The 16,349-nt window shown below is 39.1% G+C and overlaps 1 protein-coding gene across 3 annotated transcripts in view; it reads right to left on the reverse strand.

The window, feature by feature from the left end:
- DENND5A (DENN domain containing 5A) overlaps positions 1-16,349 on the reverse strand; it is a 61,474-nt gene that overhangs the window by 16,673 nt on the left and 28,452 nt on the right. For 2 of the 3 annotated variants that reach the window (XR_008965583.1, XM_057369716.1), the window contains exons 6-12: positions 8,955-9,272; positions 7,539-7,754; positions 6,385-6,619; positions 5,818-5,968; positions 5,101-5,194; positions 1,983-2,114; positions 351-503 (exon numbers count right to left, since the gene is read on the reverse strand). Coding sequence is in view for 2 of the 3 variants with exons in the window: in XM_057369716.1 (XP_057225699.1) it covers positions 351-503; positions 1,983-2,114; positions 5,101-5,194; positions 5,818-5,968; positions 6,385-6,619; positions 7,539-7,754; positions 8,955-9,272 (1,299 nt within the window). In the remaining variant the exon portion in view is untranslated. Of the gene's footprint in view, positions 1-350; positions 504-1,982; positions 2,115-3,010; positions 3,119-5,100; positions 5,195-5,817; positions 5,969-6,384; positions 6,620-7,538; positions 7,755-8,954; positions 9,273-16,349 lie in introns of all 3 variants that reach the window. The other variant, XM_057369717.1, reaches the window with a different exon arrangement.

Here is a 16,349-nt window from a genome sequence, read left to right on the forward strand (position 1 = left end):
TGACAGCACCTTTAGGATATGTAACTTCATTAACGAACACAGCAATAGATTTTTTTGCCATCCTATTAGAAAAAAAAACCACCAATACCCACCGAACCAAACCCTGGGTTAAACAGAGAGCCTTCCATGAAATCATCTGTGGAACACATCTACAGGTACACTTGTACATATCCCACAGCATGGAGACAGACAGGGGGGCAGGAACTGACATAAAAGAGATTGGGGGACACACGAGTGTTTTACACATCTGCATACACACTAAAAGAGTCCTATGAAAGCAGAGAGAGGAACAGCATAACATGATTTCAGAAAAGTGTGCTCTGCAATGTACAGGAATATCAATCCCTCACCTGTTTGACTTGCAGACCGTGACTCCATATCCTTTCTAAGAGGTCACACAGACTGGCTATCAGGGTGTTCTCTTCCACTCCTGTGATATTCACTTCACCATGACCAAGCTCCACAGCTTCTCGACCCATTTTCTCAACCAACATCCTCTTAGTCTCAAAAAGGACAAAACAAAAAAGGAGTTAATTCTTTCTGCAGGAACTTCCAAGAGCACTTTAACGAACAAAAAAGCACACAATAACAAACATTTGGCAGAATAACTGCCTGTATATTTATTTCTGGTGCTAGTGCAGGACTGCAGTTCTTTTATCCCTGATTTTCAAGCCAGGACAGCACCAGTGATCTTCTGCTTTTCTAAAAAGGGGTTTGCAAATGGGCATTTCATCCTCCACAGAGAAAGGTAACAGCAGGTCACACATGGACAAGCTGGGTGCCCAGCAGCAAGGCCACAAAACACAGATTTTGGGTGGTTTTGAAGCCTGGTGAGTGCTGGATGAACTCCCCTCCTCTCAGGGGAAGGGCATGTGCCCAAGTGCTTCCAAGTAGCATGAGTATGTAATTCCTGGGAGATCCTGTTTTGCCAGATGAGCATTTGGATTAAACCAAACCCATTCTGGTGTGCACCTCTTCAGTTTCCCCAGGAATCACATTCCTCTAAATTGTGCACAATTTCACACTGGTCAACAAAGCTTTCACCAACTCCTAAAGTACAGTCTTCCAGTGACATGATACAGCCAAAAGGAGAAAAAGAAGAGGAAATAATCAGTTCTGCCCATCTCTTAGACATTTTTTTCATCTTTGTTCCTATTCTAAACTGGCTTTCAAATGAATAATACTCCATTAAGCACCGATGCACAGTCTTGGTTGAGATTAAGAAGTCCAAGTTAGTCCATAGCTGCTTCTCCTCTTCACTTGCTCCAGCACTTTCTCACTGTAAGAGCGCCAAGTGAGGAATTTTCCTCACCTCTATTAAAGGATGGGGATTATTTGGACAGTTCCATAAAGTGAAAACAGAAGCAGATGCACATATTAAATTGAGTTTTACAAGAAGCTGTTCATAATTGCTATGGTGCCTCCATTGACTTAAGGCAAGAATGTGTCTATTTCATAATTTTTCTCTTTACTGTATTTGTATAAACATTAACATTTACTTCAGATTAATACATTGCCAAACATACACTGGTGAAGCATGTCTACAAATTAATGTCAAATTTCTTTGTTAATTGCTTAAAAACTGACACCTCATAAACGCATTAATTCTTTTAAGTTATGAGAAAAGCTGCTGTATTTTCACCACAACCCTCTCTTCAGGACTATTCGCTCTTGTTGAAGCAGTACTGTCTCATCAGTTATAACTGAAATGTGCTATAATAGACTTGGGCAGTGGGATGGTAAGACCCTTCAGAATATTCAATCTCTATCATAAATCTGCTTGATAAAGTTTCTGCACCTTGCAGGATTTCTAAATTCATTCTCTCTTCATTAAGTTCTCACTACCATGCAAAAATCCTTATAGGGATAAAACAGAAACAGATGGCAGAAAAGGGGGAGGGAGATTTGCACATCATGGATACAAAATGATTCAGAAAGGAGGGATGTGAGGTGCAAGAGAGCAGAATTATTCTCTGTATTACCTTATTTCGGCATTCCTTCAACAAGCCTTCCACAAACTTCCAGTTTGTTTGGGCAATTACTGATGGAGAGAGGTTAGAGAGTTTGGGCTGCCGAATGGTGCTGCCCAGATTCCTGGCTTCTTGGATGTACTTCTGGATTGGCGGAGAAAATGGACAAAGACAAAAKTGCAAGTGAGATTCCCTGGTCAAGAGAAAAAGGTAAACTTATCTTCATAACCCACACCTCTGGAGTGAGGAAGAGAAGATCACATCCTCTTTCAGAAAAGACTCCCAGCATTATTTAGGGCTGAGACACTTAGGGCACTATTTCACCAGAGGTCAAATCCCCATTTATATTGTCTACATAGCATTATATCAAACATTGCTGAACTACAAAAACACAATACAAACTGCTGAGGATATTTAGATGCATACAGATTCAATTACTCCCTCCAGCACTGAGAAAATGGTCCCGTAACTTTTTCATTTAAATAAAAATTTACAAAAACTACCCAGACCAAGACTATTCAAGTGGCAGACTAGTCTATATGGGGACTGCAAGAAAACTTTGCTCTTTCAGGAAGCAGCTGCAAAATGCAAAGTATAACATCATCTCTCAGCTGTGAACCAGCTGCATYTTGGAGGAAAAAAATTTCCTGAACCCACTCTACTTGAAAGAGCTCTTCTGCTCCTGTCACTGCCATCAAGAAGTTGCCATTGTTTTCATCCCAGAGACAAGAACGATATTACAAATACTTTGGAAGCCAGGTGATCTCAGGTTGATTGGGGCACAGCTAACGGAATTAGTGATAGAGAGAAAGAGGTGCTGATGGAATACTCAGGATTAGTACATATTTCAAATTAACAGGAAACCTCTGTAGCTTACACTGAAATAATGACCAACTGAAATGTCAGTGAACAGATCTGTCAAACAAGACAAAGAGGGAAAATCCCACCTTCTCCACTGGCCTTGCACTAAAGACATATACAGTTAATTATGCATCTTTATCCAGAACTATGATTACAGTCATATTGTGCGTTTGACATACCAGGTAACGCTCTGACACAGATTTTACAGAGGGCACGAAGGGCCAATCATGCTGGTCCCAGTATAAACATAACTGCAACTGAAGCTCTGACATGGATAAGTCCAGGTGCTGGCAAGATAAGTTGGTAGCAAAAAGCCAAGCAGATGTAAAGTGAAAGTGGTAAGCACACATGAAGTAATAAAAGCAAGCATGCAAAACAGAAAAGGAAAAGAGTGAAGACATAATACAATGCAGAACTCCCAAGCATTCAACATAAAAATTAATTCATAAGTAATGAATCTGAAAGGAAAAAAAGAAAAGATGGTGTTAAATCAGTGGATTGGTGTCAAGTCTGCCCTCCGCTGGGCACAAATGTTTGCAAGTAAAAAGCCACTAAGTCTCAATTGCACGGATTTTTGCTGGCTGCCCCAAAGCTTCAATATGTTTGGAACTCACAACACTGCAGTTTGACACCTCCTGCTCAGCTTGACCCCCAGTGTTCATCTCAGAAAAGCTCCCACCCCACTCTCTCAAATTTACTGTGCGAGTCTGAGGTTCACCTGGGAGAAGGGGTCAATGTTCAATAACCATTATGTCACCAAAAAGGCACAGTACAAATCCCTAAAACACCAGCATCATTACCACAGGCACTTGGTACCCCAGATGATTTTAAAACATTTGTTCCCCAGAGATTATCTGCCTTTTGCAACAGAATAACTCCTATAGGAAATGAACTTKTGAGGATCAGTTAAAAAACAAAACAAAAAACCCCAGAGACCAGAGGCAGATTTTTGCTTTAGCAATTACCTGATTGAGAGCTCAGAAGTTTACATGCTTTAACAGTTGTGTTGTTTAGCACAATATTGAGGGTAGAAATCAACTATTATTAATTTCTGTTACTTCTAAGTAAAAAGCACTTGAGAGTTATCTGAGCATATGGAACATGTCAAAGCCAGAAACTACTCGCAGAGGTCTTTTATTATGCAGACGTTTTTCTGTTACATGGTTATGGATGACAGAGATGACACTATAATTTAACAAAATTTTAACAAACCAGCAAGAAAATTCCAGAAATTAATACACTAGGAAGGCAATTAAATTCATCACTACCATAAAAGAATGAACTGAACAAACATACTTGAGTTTTACAACACTATGCTAATAGACACAGGAGTACTACTACTTCTTTAAATTTTAAAATTAAGCTTTTGTAGGGATATTTAACAAGGCAAGAGAATATTGTTTTCAAGGAACAACATACACTTAAACAAAAGCAAAACTTTGGGGTTACTGAACAAACAAAAAATTCTAATATTTTGAGCCAGACTACTTCGGAATTACCCATAAATCAACACCTGGTGTAACAGTTTGCAGTCTGTACCATATGAATCAGAAACTGTACTGTAATTAGTTCAGTTCACCCAGATCTTTCAAAACCACTTCACCACAAAGACTGTGTCAGCTGTAGAAGCAGTGGTGAGAGAAGTTTCATTACAGAAGGTGCGTAAATCAGCATCAGAYCGTGCTATGTAAAAACAGGTACACACAAAGGTGACAGTACGGTGGGCTTCGCAYTCTCACCTTAGCAATGAGGTTGTCTGTCAGTCTGTCACCTTAAGACTTTTTTTATGGTCTACAGAAGACACTTAGGCAACTCCAAAAGACAATGCTCCTGATCTTAGGATGAAGTTAATCCCTTGCTAGAAGTGGTTATCTTTACTCCATCAAATACACAAAAGAAGCACAGGGTGACTAAGTTATTTAGAGATGGTAAATAGATGGCTGAAAACTATTAATTCCCCTCTTCCCACTCAACCCCTTTAAAAGAAAAAAACTCAGACCAACTTGAAATCATGTGATTATATTTTCAGAGAACCCTCCTATATGTGGGATGAAATAATCTTTTCCTGAGAGGGGGCAAAAATGACATAACTTTTATAATAAGAAAACTAAATATTTTTGGTCTGCTACTTCATTTGTATTACACACACTTCAGGAAGAGCAGACACGAACTGCAAGTAAGTGTCTAGACATTTCATAAAGGCTGTAGAGCATTTTTCAGGCCATTAGGAAAGAAAAAAATCAGATGTCTATAGCTGAGCAATTTTCACCTCTCTCTGGTCATTGTCCAGACGCAGGTGCTCCGTATGTTGCTTCTGTCTATCTTTCCGCCTCCACTGAGCAGGAGCGTTCCTCTTTGTCCACCTACACATGGGGGAATATCAGCAACAAATGTCAGGAGTCAGGGGAAGGGCAGAGGCAATGAGAGGATTTCAGCTTATTCTATACTGAACACCAACTCCATCAGCCAAAGTGCAGCTGCAAACACACACAAAGAATCTCTGGAGAAGAATCCAATCTTGGGCAACCAAAATATTTTAGAATATTACATCATATGAACTTGCTTTGTATTTTTCCTTTTTTTTTTTCTTTACAATGTCCAGGGACAATTTAAGCCTTGCCCCTCCTCCTCCAAAGTCATGATAAGAAAATATCCTAAAATATTTGCTAGTGCCTACCTGTGATCAAATAAGGGGATCTGCTTTTATATTGACAATAATTATAAGTAACTCAAAGTACACCAACCATCATCTCAAACATAAGAGGTCTTTCTTAGGTAAATTTGCTTCAAGAAATCCAGATTTAAAAAAGGAAAAATAAAACCAGACATAGCAAAAACCCCAACCCATGCAACCCACCCATATTATCTGATCTACTCCCACCGAAGAAAACAAACTCAAAAATTACTTTGCTTTCTAATATCTCTGCTTTAGTAGTATTCTATAGATCTTGCTGAGATTCTGCCCCTGTTGCCTTAGCTTACTCACTTGTTGCTTGCGGGGCCAGTGGATAAAACATCAGACTGAAGCTTAGGAAAAAATCCAAGCTCATATTTCCCTTGTCCAATTTTCATGTCCAGCAAGTGTGGGTGAACTGCAGTGTGATCTATTTTTGCAAGCCTTAATTCAATAGATTTCTCTGAAATAGTAAGAAAGTTAATGTTTTAAGGTGTTTTAATACGACATATCTAGAATCACATCTCTTCAATTAAAAGCAGAAGAAGTGGAAGTTGCTTACTTATTTCAACAGCACATTAGCATAAGAGTGTTTGTGACATCAAAGAATGCCATCAAAAAGAGAGAAACATTTTTCTTCTCAAGCTCAAACGTATTTCACAAACAAAGCATGCAGGAAAACAGCTGAGTTCTACTCTACATTACTTTCATCTCAATCTCCACTTCATAGAAAACATTTAGTCCCCATTTAAGCTTTACACCTATGCTCTTTTGGTCTATTTTTTTTAGGTTTCAAAGCATGAACCATTACTTAATGTCTATAACAAACAGCACTGACCAGCAGCACTAACTGTCAATCAAGTGCCTCAAGGCCCTTACCAGCCTCATCAATAGTTGTGCATTTTTGATACATAGATGTGCGCAGAGTCGGCGTCCTGACGTTCAGCAGCCTAATTTTATCCACCCTGGAATCAAAAACTCTCAAAACGGGGTCTTTGTCATCTTCATCATGGCACATGATCTTATTGTCAATGAAGGATGCAAACATTTGGGTCTCCAGGAATCTCGAGAGGAAAGGCAAGTAAGGTTCAGGCTGGTCTGACAAGAAAGAAGCCTAAGAGACAAGAAGAAATGAGGATGTTTGGGAGTCTGCAAAGAGGAAGAGAGCAAAAGCACTAGCAAAAGCATCAATTTTTCTGATCAAGGATCTATGAGAGTGCTTGGGGCCACTTAAAGCCTGGTTTCATACACATCAATTCTATTCCCAAAACAGGCAGTCTATATGAAATTTTCAGCATCAGGATAATCACCTACTACATAGCACAATAACACAATGTGTGATTTTAGCATTTCCTGAAACTTCTAAAAATTTCAACAGAATCCCAGCAAATCACACCAACATCACTGCAGGTGTTCATATTTGGTACTTCTGGCTGGGCTCACAGCTTGTGAAGTTGATGGAAATCTGTTCATACAATTTGGTAGGAATCAGATTAGTCTTTTAGCAGACAGTGCTGCAAAATAATCTCCACCGATGTGAACTCTCCTGCTGACAAATACCAAATCTCCAGCAAAGAAGACAGTGAACAAGTTTGAAGAAGTGGGTCTTATGTTTCTCAAAAAAATAGTTAGGAATACATTTGGTACACAGGTACACAAGCATTATTTGGGGTCATGACTTAATTCATTAACATATTTGCCACTTCCTCTGGTTAAAAATCAAAGCTGCCACTAGTAATACTTAACCTTAATGTAGATGTTAGCCCTGAAGTGAGGCTTTCTAAGTGATTTTTCTAGAGCAAGCTGTATTTTTCTGCACTATCCTTAAAAGCATATTTTTAGCTCTCCAACTCTACATTTGTACATATTTTTCCACATAATATTTAAGGTATGATTTCTCTGGGGAACACTGAAACTTAAGGAAGAAATTACAATTTTGACAGTAGTTTTCCATTTGATGGCCCAATAAACAGAACTTAGGCTTAAATACTTTTTCACTTCTTACATTGACATATCTTCTTATTACAACTTACTTTATCGAAGTTTTGCATCTGTTCTCTGTTAGTAAACCAGGATTCCTTGTCCTGACTGGGCTGAATGACAAACACTTCATAATCTGCAAACATTTGTGTAAAGCGGTTGGCAAAAACTTCCCGAATCTGAATGTTCAGCTGGTAAATCTTGAATTCTTCTTCATCACACTGAATTTTGAGATCCTTTTTGCTACTGGTTTCCTCTCGCACCTCCAGCTGAAAAAGTAAGGGAAAACACAAAAAATTTGTATTGATGCTTTGTCAGGTATTCCAGGCATACAAGATTTTAATCTGCTATTCAGCTGCTGCTACTCAAGTCAATGCTTCAATATAAAAAAAAAAAAAATTAAAGGAGATTTATGAAAACAGGAGTAAGACGGAGATCTTCAATTCATGGGGCGGGGGATGGCGAGCGGAATTAAGCCACAAGCATTTAAACACTAGTTTGAATTCACATTTGGTACCTCTGCCTTGGCTAATTATGATAAAAGGCACCAGCACACACAATCATAAAATCTACATCCTACAACAGCAAAAGAAAAACCTGAGAAGTGGAACAGAGTTTATTTGGGCAGCTAATCCTGCCTGGTAACCAAGTGCTGTTTCTCAGAGCTCCCATCCCACAAAGCAGCACTCCAACAAACCTACTCTAGGTCACAAAAGTTCTGTCTCTGTTTGGCCTCACCTGTATCCAAAGTTACAGCCACACAGGCAGGAATCAGCCTCAGCAATGAAGAGCTGGTCAAGCTAACTTAAATGTGCAAGAAATAAAACCTTTGCTGAAACAGTCTTTACTTCATAAAGGCTCAGAGAACCCACAGTGGTCTTTCAGATACTGTTTTTTTATGCACAAAGGGCCTAACTTTTTTTTTTCTCTCCACAATTCTAATAAAAAAATCCCATCAGGATCACCATGAGCTGTGCATGTTCACTTGCTAAGAATCTGACATTCTTGCACTTTAAAATATTAACCAGAAAAAAGCATCACAGTATCCTATGGCAAACATATTCTATACATGCAAAATTATATATATTCTACACACAATGAGAAAGGTATCTATAGAAACTAAGACTGGATTTGAACTTCAGAACTATCTAGATGTCCATATTAGCCACTGAAGTCATTAAAAAGCAGTACCAATTTAGAATAAATCTTAACACCAAAAATGAATAAGGCAATGTGCTGTTTCTAAACAAATTATCGTGGAGGACACACTGGGAGGATAGCAAAGGCTCTCCTAGACTCTGCAGGGTTAAATCTCTCTCCCCTAATCTTGTCCTTGTCTCTACAGGTGCTCACATGTTTGTGAACATGTTGACAGAAAGTTCTTTCTAGTGAAGACAGACAAACAGCGTCTTTGGACCATGACTTCAGACCATCTGCTACTGCAGAGTACAGATAATTCCATATCTTACCTTTTCTAGACTCACACCTGTTCTTTTAACAAGTGCTTGGAGTCTTGCAATAGTCTCATTTTCCTTTAGCAGCTCATAGGAATTCAGTGGTGATCCTGCTATGTTCCCATTTCTTTTATCAGAAACCAGGTCACATGATCTAAGGCTCTTCATCTTGGAGGCACTTTCGCTGCAGTGCAGGTTTCCATCAGGTGGAATTCCAAAAGCCATCAGTATCTCTGAAATTTCCTGAATGAACTCAAGTTTATTTGGGAACTGGGGTAGGTCTTCTGGCAGCTCGATGAAATGGTTGTCTACATCCACAAAGCACAGATTCGCCTGGGATTAAATTGAGAACAGGACACCATTACAACATCACTAAGCACATTATTAATCTTTGGGATCTGTGCTTATTTAAAGATTCAAATACATTTGCATTTGTTTGGTTACTCCCTAGAACAAACTTGCCCCAACAATAATTGAACTGGCTGGTTGGCTTTGAAGAATAAAACACAAGATATTTCCAGGTATTTTAAGGAGGTAACTGAGAACGAAGACTCGTTTCAAAGACATTTACTATGTACAAAATAGATTATAACATAAATTAGGTACAAATGTGTGATTTTTTTCATGCATGTACAGCTAAATTTTAACTAATCTGCAATTCTATTTCATACGTTTATATGTAAGCAGGTACTGCTTGTTGCTCAGATTAAGGAAATAACAATCTAAAAGGTGTGCTGATACTGCAGAAGTTGCAATAAAGTTATCTTTCTCTTTTTTGTAAGCAACTTGAGAACTAAGGCAGTTCTTTGAATGAGCAAGTCTGTTTCCAAGGGTGCAAATGAAATGAACTAGTTTCCATTTTGTTTTTCTGTTCCAACCTCCAATTCACTTACAACTAAAAATAAGCAAGGCAGGGGGAACAGAAAAGAGAAGAAAAAACACCTATGTGGCTTCCACAGCAAGATCAAAAGAAGCTCTGCATCTTTTGAGGTCTACCCAACTCTGTATTTGGTAAGGGGAAGGTTCCCCTTTTGGCTTCTGCATTGCAAAATCTGTATCAGACGGTTTCAAGACATTGCATAACTCCACACATCACAGCAGGAATGCAAATCATGTGTGAAATCTCCTGGAAAGTTATGAACAGAGAAGAAACTTTGGTCTTCTGCTGAAGCATTTCAGTTTCTCCTCACTGCAAAATTAACAAGGACTGTCACTATTCTGTTTAACCTTCACTACACAGAATGCATTCACTCAGATTAGGAGGTATTTTCAACCTAACTGCAATACATTACTCTACGAGGCACACCCGGACTCAGGTCTCACTACAGCTTTGCAGCACAAGCACTTATCAGATCTATGAGAGCTACCAGATCTCACTAATTTGCAAAGAACTAGTCCAATTCATGCTCTGCTACAATATTACCCATAGCTACAAAGCTAAGCATAATTCCAGTTCTCTACTTTCTGATTTTAGGAAATCTGGAACTGGAATTTTAATATGGGGATCAATTTCTTACGTTCAAAGGAATGCGTATAGAACAGCTTAATATCACTTGTATAGATCCTTCACTGGAAATTAGATCACAAATTGAATTAGGTGTTGCAAAAGAATCCAAGGGGAATAAAGAGAATTAACACATTAATTCTGAAACAGTTTCTAGTGCACCTTAGAAAAAGCTTTTCTCTTCACACAGGGCAGGTGGCATTGCAGATATTTCCCCAGTATCAGCACTGCTCCAAGGCAGCAGATGGTGTGATTGCCCACCAAGCAAGGCAGCCCAGGGCAGGGCAGGGCAGGGAATGCACTCGGTGGGCTCCAGGCTCCCATTCAGACAAGCACTGGGCCCAGAGGGACACCATGAGCACAGCAACCTCTATGCTTCAAGCAAGCACCTGAACTCAGGAGCTCCAGGATTCCCACATCCATGGTTCCATGATGATCAGAAAACAAATCAGCTGATATCTGTCAGAAAATACTGTAAGCACTTCAAGACAGGAGAGAAATAATGCTTTGAAACCAGCACAATGCCTACCAATCAGTGCTGAGGGAGAAACAAAAAGCATTGAATTTGCCTCAAGCAGTCTGCAAAATAGCAAGATGGACTCAATAAGAAACTCTTAAAACAGTTTAATTATATTACTTCCTTTTACAACTTTCTTTAATTGACGCCATTCAACTATCCTTTCTTTTTGGATCAGATTCTGCACAAAACATCACTCTTGGTTAAGCTTGGTTKCACCCAAAAAGGATTTGGCCAAAAAGGAAGGAAACATTAACCTTACCAACATAAAAATTCTAATCCTCACATTGAAATTAAACTCCTTGCCAGTGGAAGAAAAAGCCAAATTTAATGCTTGCTAAAACTGCTTGTAAGTATCTGGGCTAACACCTGGTTAATTCTTCCAGTAGGTGAAATTCCCTTCTGCAGAGCTCCTCTCGAAGAGCAATACACACAGTTTAAACACTCTGAGCTACTAATAATGATTGCTTATCATGCAACTTATTATTACATTTCCCAGAAATTGCCCTATGTGGAAACATTAAAAAAAAAAGTTAGCGTGCAGCAATACTCCAAATAGACCGTAAAGAATATTATCAGAGACACTCTAGCTATCCAGTACCTGGTTAACAACACAAGACAGACAACTACCCAGAGCAGCATAAGCAAAGATTTCACAGATGGCTTTAGCCTCTCTTAACTCAGGGAACCTAAGGTCATCCTCAAGAACTGGATCCACAGTTCTGAAAGGGCTATGTTCCTCATGGAACACAAATGGCAAAAACACCCCACTGCACAAGCTCTCCAAGAGGCGCCAAAACAACATATTTCTGTAAAAATGAAACCTGAAATAAATAGACTAGCAGTAACAGACACCAGAACAGTAAATCTTGCCATGCTGCTCTATTACAGACCCAACAAAACAGAATACCGTAAGGAAAACAGTATCATAGATCCAACAAAACAGAATACAGTAAGGAAAGAGGGGTCCCCTCCTTAAAAATTACAAGACACTTATTATTTATGAAATCATGGTCATCCAAAGCATTTTGCACGCTAGGAACTGAGCAAATACACAAAGCAGAAAAATAAAGGAGTTCTTTGGGCACAATGGTTTAGTTATTTTGTCTCTGGAGGCAGCACGGTTGAGTAGGCTGTGAATAGCTGACAGCTCTGCATGTCGATACACTATTATTTTACCCACACAAAACTAAAATGCTATAAAGACAAGATACTTGGCAACAATGTGTAAGTAGAGATGTAACTAAAAGAGCATCCTTAAGTTATCTGCGTGGTATTTCAGGTCTCTACAACAGTCAAATAGTCTTTTATTTGTTGCTCAGATACCAGTTTTCTGATCAAAAGAAAATGCCGAACAGTTACACACCACTTCACCTGAATAGCAGTTTGTCACCAGAGAGAACACATTACATCATCTACAATAAAATGTTCTAAGACACTACACTGAGGAAAAAGGATGTCAAATCCTAATTTTAAAACTTGTCCTTCCCATAAACTTTTATCATCACAAGTAGCAGAGTGTCCTAGGTTAGCTGAGTATTGTATTCCTATCATCTGCTTATGTTAGAGGAAAGTTAAACAACCCTTCGGTAACTATACATTAGTCGAGACTGCTCTGGTTTGTTTGGTGATGTTCCTCCCTTCAAGGACAATGGGAGGGAAAGGGACAAGACACGCACGGTTTTTTTTTCCCTTCCGGGGAGGCTCAGGATCAGCTGTGGAAAAAGAAGCTGCCTGCTCTCTGGGACTGCTTTTTTTTTTTCTCCCTTTCTTTGGACTTGTTTTTCCTCGAATTTTTTTTTCCGTCATCTGAGAATTGGAGGATTTTTTTTTTCCCGTGGCACAACAGGCGAGAAAGATCCTTCAGTGAACCACCGGAGAGAGACTTTGTCCAACCCCTCTGGGGGCCCGGAGGGGAAGCTACTCCCAGGAGGGAAGAGAAAGGCTTTGGAATCTAACAGCTGATTCCACAGGCTTTTCTTTTTGTTTTTATAATTTTAAATAAATAGTTGTTTTCCCTTTTCTTTTCACTTTCCTCTCTGTGGAAAAGTTTGTCTCGGGGACCCGGGTGGGGAAAGGAGAGGGGGGGAGGTTTGCTGGAACTTGGGAGTGTTTTGCTCCCATTTGAGTTCGTTCMAACCAGAACACAGGGTGTCCAGGTGAAAGTCTTACAAACGTTAGAAATGTGGATCTAAGCAAATCAGTGTTCATGGTGTATCTGGTGCCAATGCCTGGTTCCCTGAAGCCAACAACACCACTTTCCAAGGCTTAGTGGGATCTGGACTATGCCCATTCATTCCAATGCCAAAGGACTATTGCAATTCTTTAGTTTGACCTCAAGCACAATAAGAGCCAAAGCCCCACACAGATCTAGCAGGGCCTGCATCAAGCCCATATCCTTCCTTTTAGCTCTGTTTAAAAGTACAGAAGGAAATTATTTGGGTCCTGCTCGAATACAGCACTGAAAGCCGAAAATCCATTCATCTACAGCCTGCAACAATTATGCGCGTTTGGTCCCAACCTTGCAAATAACCACACAATATTTACACAGCAAGCAGGGAATGTCGATGTGCAACTTTATACACATGTGGCTGACTAGTGGAAAGTGTGCCTACAGTGGTCCTAAATTCTAAAGGACATTCCTGTGCCATTCCTGTATGAAAACAGTAACCTTCTGCACATAGTCTCAGCACTGCTGTCCTCCATATTAACCCAGAATTTGGGACTGAGAACAGCTTACAGCTCAATGCCACTGAAGCTTTCAGAAACTTCTCAGGTGGCTGTTCACACAGAAATACAGGAAAACATAAAACTGAGGTCTGTCAATAAATCTGCAGTATTAGCAAGGATCAAACCACCAGCAGATAGTCTGACAATGCATACAAAGCAGTGATTATCTTTACATTATTATCTTGGGCTAATGTGTTAGCATGTAGGGGAAAAAAGGCTTTTCAGGACACCTTTCTTACCTCCTGAAACAACAAACAAAAATAAAAACCCACTGAATTTGTTAAGGTTTAACACTGAATAACATCCTTTAAATGGTTGAAATAAAAACACTGATAATATATATAACCTGTTTTATATTATCAGAGAAAATGCATTTTAGGTTTTAAAATCTTCCCATTTTTCTAAAAGAAAAAGCTATTGCCCAAGACCCTTGGGATCACTTCATTAAAAACAAGTTTTTAATGAGATACTACTTTGGTTTCACCAGTGCTGGAAACTCAGTATTGCTTTTTTCCAGTGAAAAGAAATAAAAGTTCTATCATTCTTCTAAATTAGAGCAGCAAGATACACATACAATCCAGCAGCATGAAATGGTCTGGATTAACTTCCTTGCTAAAAATGTCTAGCATTGCAGAAGTTTCTTCAGAAGAAAATGCAAAAACACATCAATAAAACCCAATCTTACTTTAGTACTTGCTGTGTTTGTGATCTGTGAGTGAACTGCTAAAACCACTTTTATTCATCAATTTTACTGATAAACAAACCACTCTTCTGCCAGCAACATCTGAAACAGCTACATGTTCTTCCCTCCCCCTTTCACATCTGCAGCACCTTGTTCTAGCAGGGCTTCTCCCCAACCACAAGGATGCTCATGCAGACACAGGGCTCTCAGAAAAGCAGCAACACCTCTGAGAACAAGCACTCTACTGCTGACATGCACCAGAAACTCAACTCCACACTAAACCTCAGCATTTCCTAGTTTCACTGCACTGCAGGTGCTCAGGTCACTGGTCTTCAATGAAATCTCCATCAGGGGTGGTTTTCTGATGTACCCAAGGCATCATGTAAAATTGAATTTTGTACTAACACAACATTTTTGTTGGAAGATTTTAATCAACATCTGACACAAGCATTAACTTCTAGGATACAGCTGGGTTTCCATGCTCAAATGATAGAGCATTCCCTGGAAGCACCAGACATGACCAAAATATGGGAAGCTGCCACCTAAACAACCCTTATGACAGATGAGTGCAAGACTTACATCAAGGCAAAACTACTGAGATGGGACCAACAGGATTTTCACTTTATTAGCCTAAAAGTATTAGTAAAACACTGTGAGCAAGACAAATCAGTCTTTTTAAGTCTTCATTATACATGAATGAATGAAGAAGTCACAATGAACAAGTCTATAGTGGTACTGAGGTTGTGCCAGACAGCAATATTATTTTCTTCCACAATACCCTTCAACTGAGAAGCACTAACTAGATTTTCTCTCAATGCTCACCTCTTTGGCCCCTGCTGAAATCAGATAGTGCTTTCTTTAACAGCAGCTGTCCCACACACCCATGTAAATAGATTAGGAACAGAGATGCAGCTTAGGCAGTTTCAAGACAAAGAAAAATATTTTTTTGCAGAACTAAGAATAAATTGCAACACAAAACAGCTTTTTGTATACCCTTAGTGGTAAGTGAGGAAAATTCTGATACTATGAACCAGGAGCCTAGCAGAGTTCCTCATACCCTAATAAGTTCATAAATATTGATATACATTCCAAACTTCAGAAATAAACAACACTAAATATTAATATCCCCTGTGACACTGATGTACAAATAATGGAATCCATATGTCCTTTTTACTGTTATGCAACAACACATTATTCATGTTCTTTGGCAGTTTTTGGCTGTTGTTCTATGGGGGGTTGTTTGGGGCTTTTTTTCTCCTGTTCTTCCCAACATACTTAGCCTCTTGAACATGCAAATCTATTGTCATAAGATAACTTTTTAGTTATTTACTAAGAGACTGGAGACTCCAGTCCATTCCTATGCCACAGCTACATCTCCAGCCTGTAATGCAAAGGAGTCCTCCAACAGCTCTCAAGAAACCTTACTCAGCACTGCCTAAAGAGGGGATTTCTCAGACTAGGTCAAACTCATGATCTACAAAGTTTTAAGAGCTCATTCTTCAAATAAGAAAGAGAAAAACTGTAACTTCAGAAGGACAAGGAAGTCTTGCAGCAAACTCCACCACATGGGCACATTGCTGATGCTTTCTGTCCTGTGTGTCCTCCCCTTGCAGACAATTCTCATCTCTGTAAGGTATTATCAAAAATCTACTCCACCTTCACAAAAGGCTACTGTGAAACAAAATGTAAATTGAGGTGTCAGATTACTTTTTAATAGTACTTGGGTTTCATTTTGAACATCTAAAAATAAATCAACTGCCTCACTTTAAACCTCCAAAATAAACTGATAAATCTCTTCAAAACCTATTTACCTTTTAAATAATTGAAGTATCTATTTGAAATTAAAATAGGTTTATTTATTTGGAAGTATTACGGTGATTTTAAAATGAGGAAGTTCTTTACCAGGAAGAAGCTTGTGGTAACAGTGAAAACATCCATGGTGTATATTAACATATATATGCACACATGCATTTTATT

This window comes from Malurus melanocephalus, unplaced genomic scaffold (genome assembly GCF_030028575.1).
Source record: "Malurus melanocephalus ecotype Western Australia unplaced genomic scaffold, MMel_1.1 scaffold_114, whole genome shotgun sequence".
NCBI classification, from domain to species: domain Eukaryota; kingdom Metazoa; phylum Chordata; class Aves; order Passeriformes; family Maluridae; genus Malurus; species Malurus melanocephalus.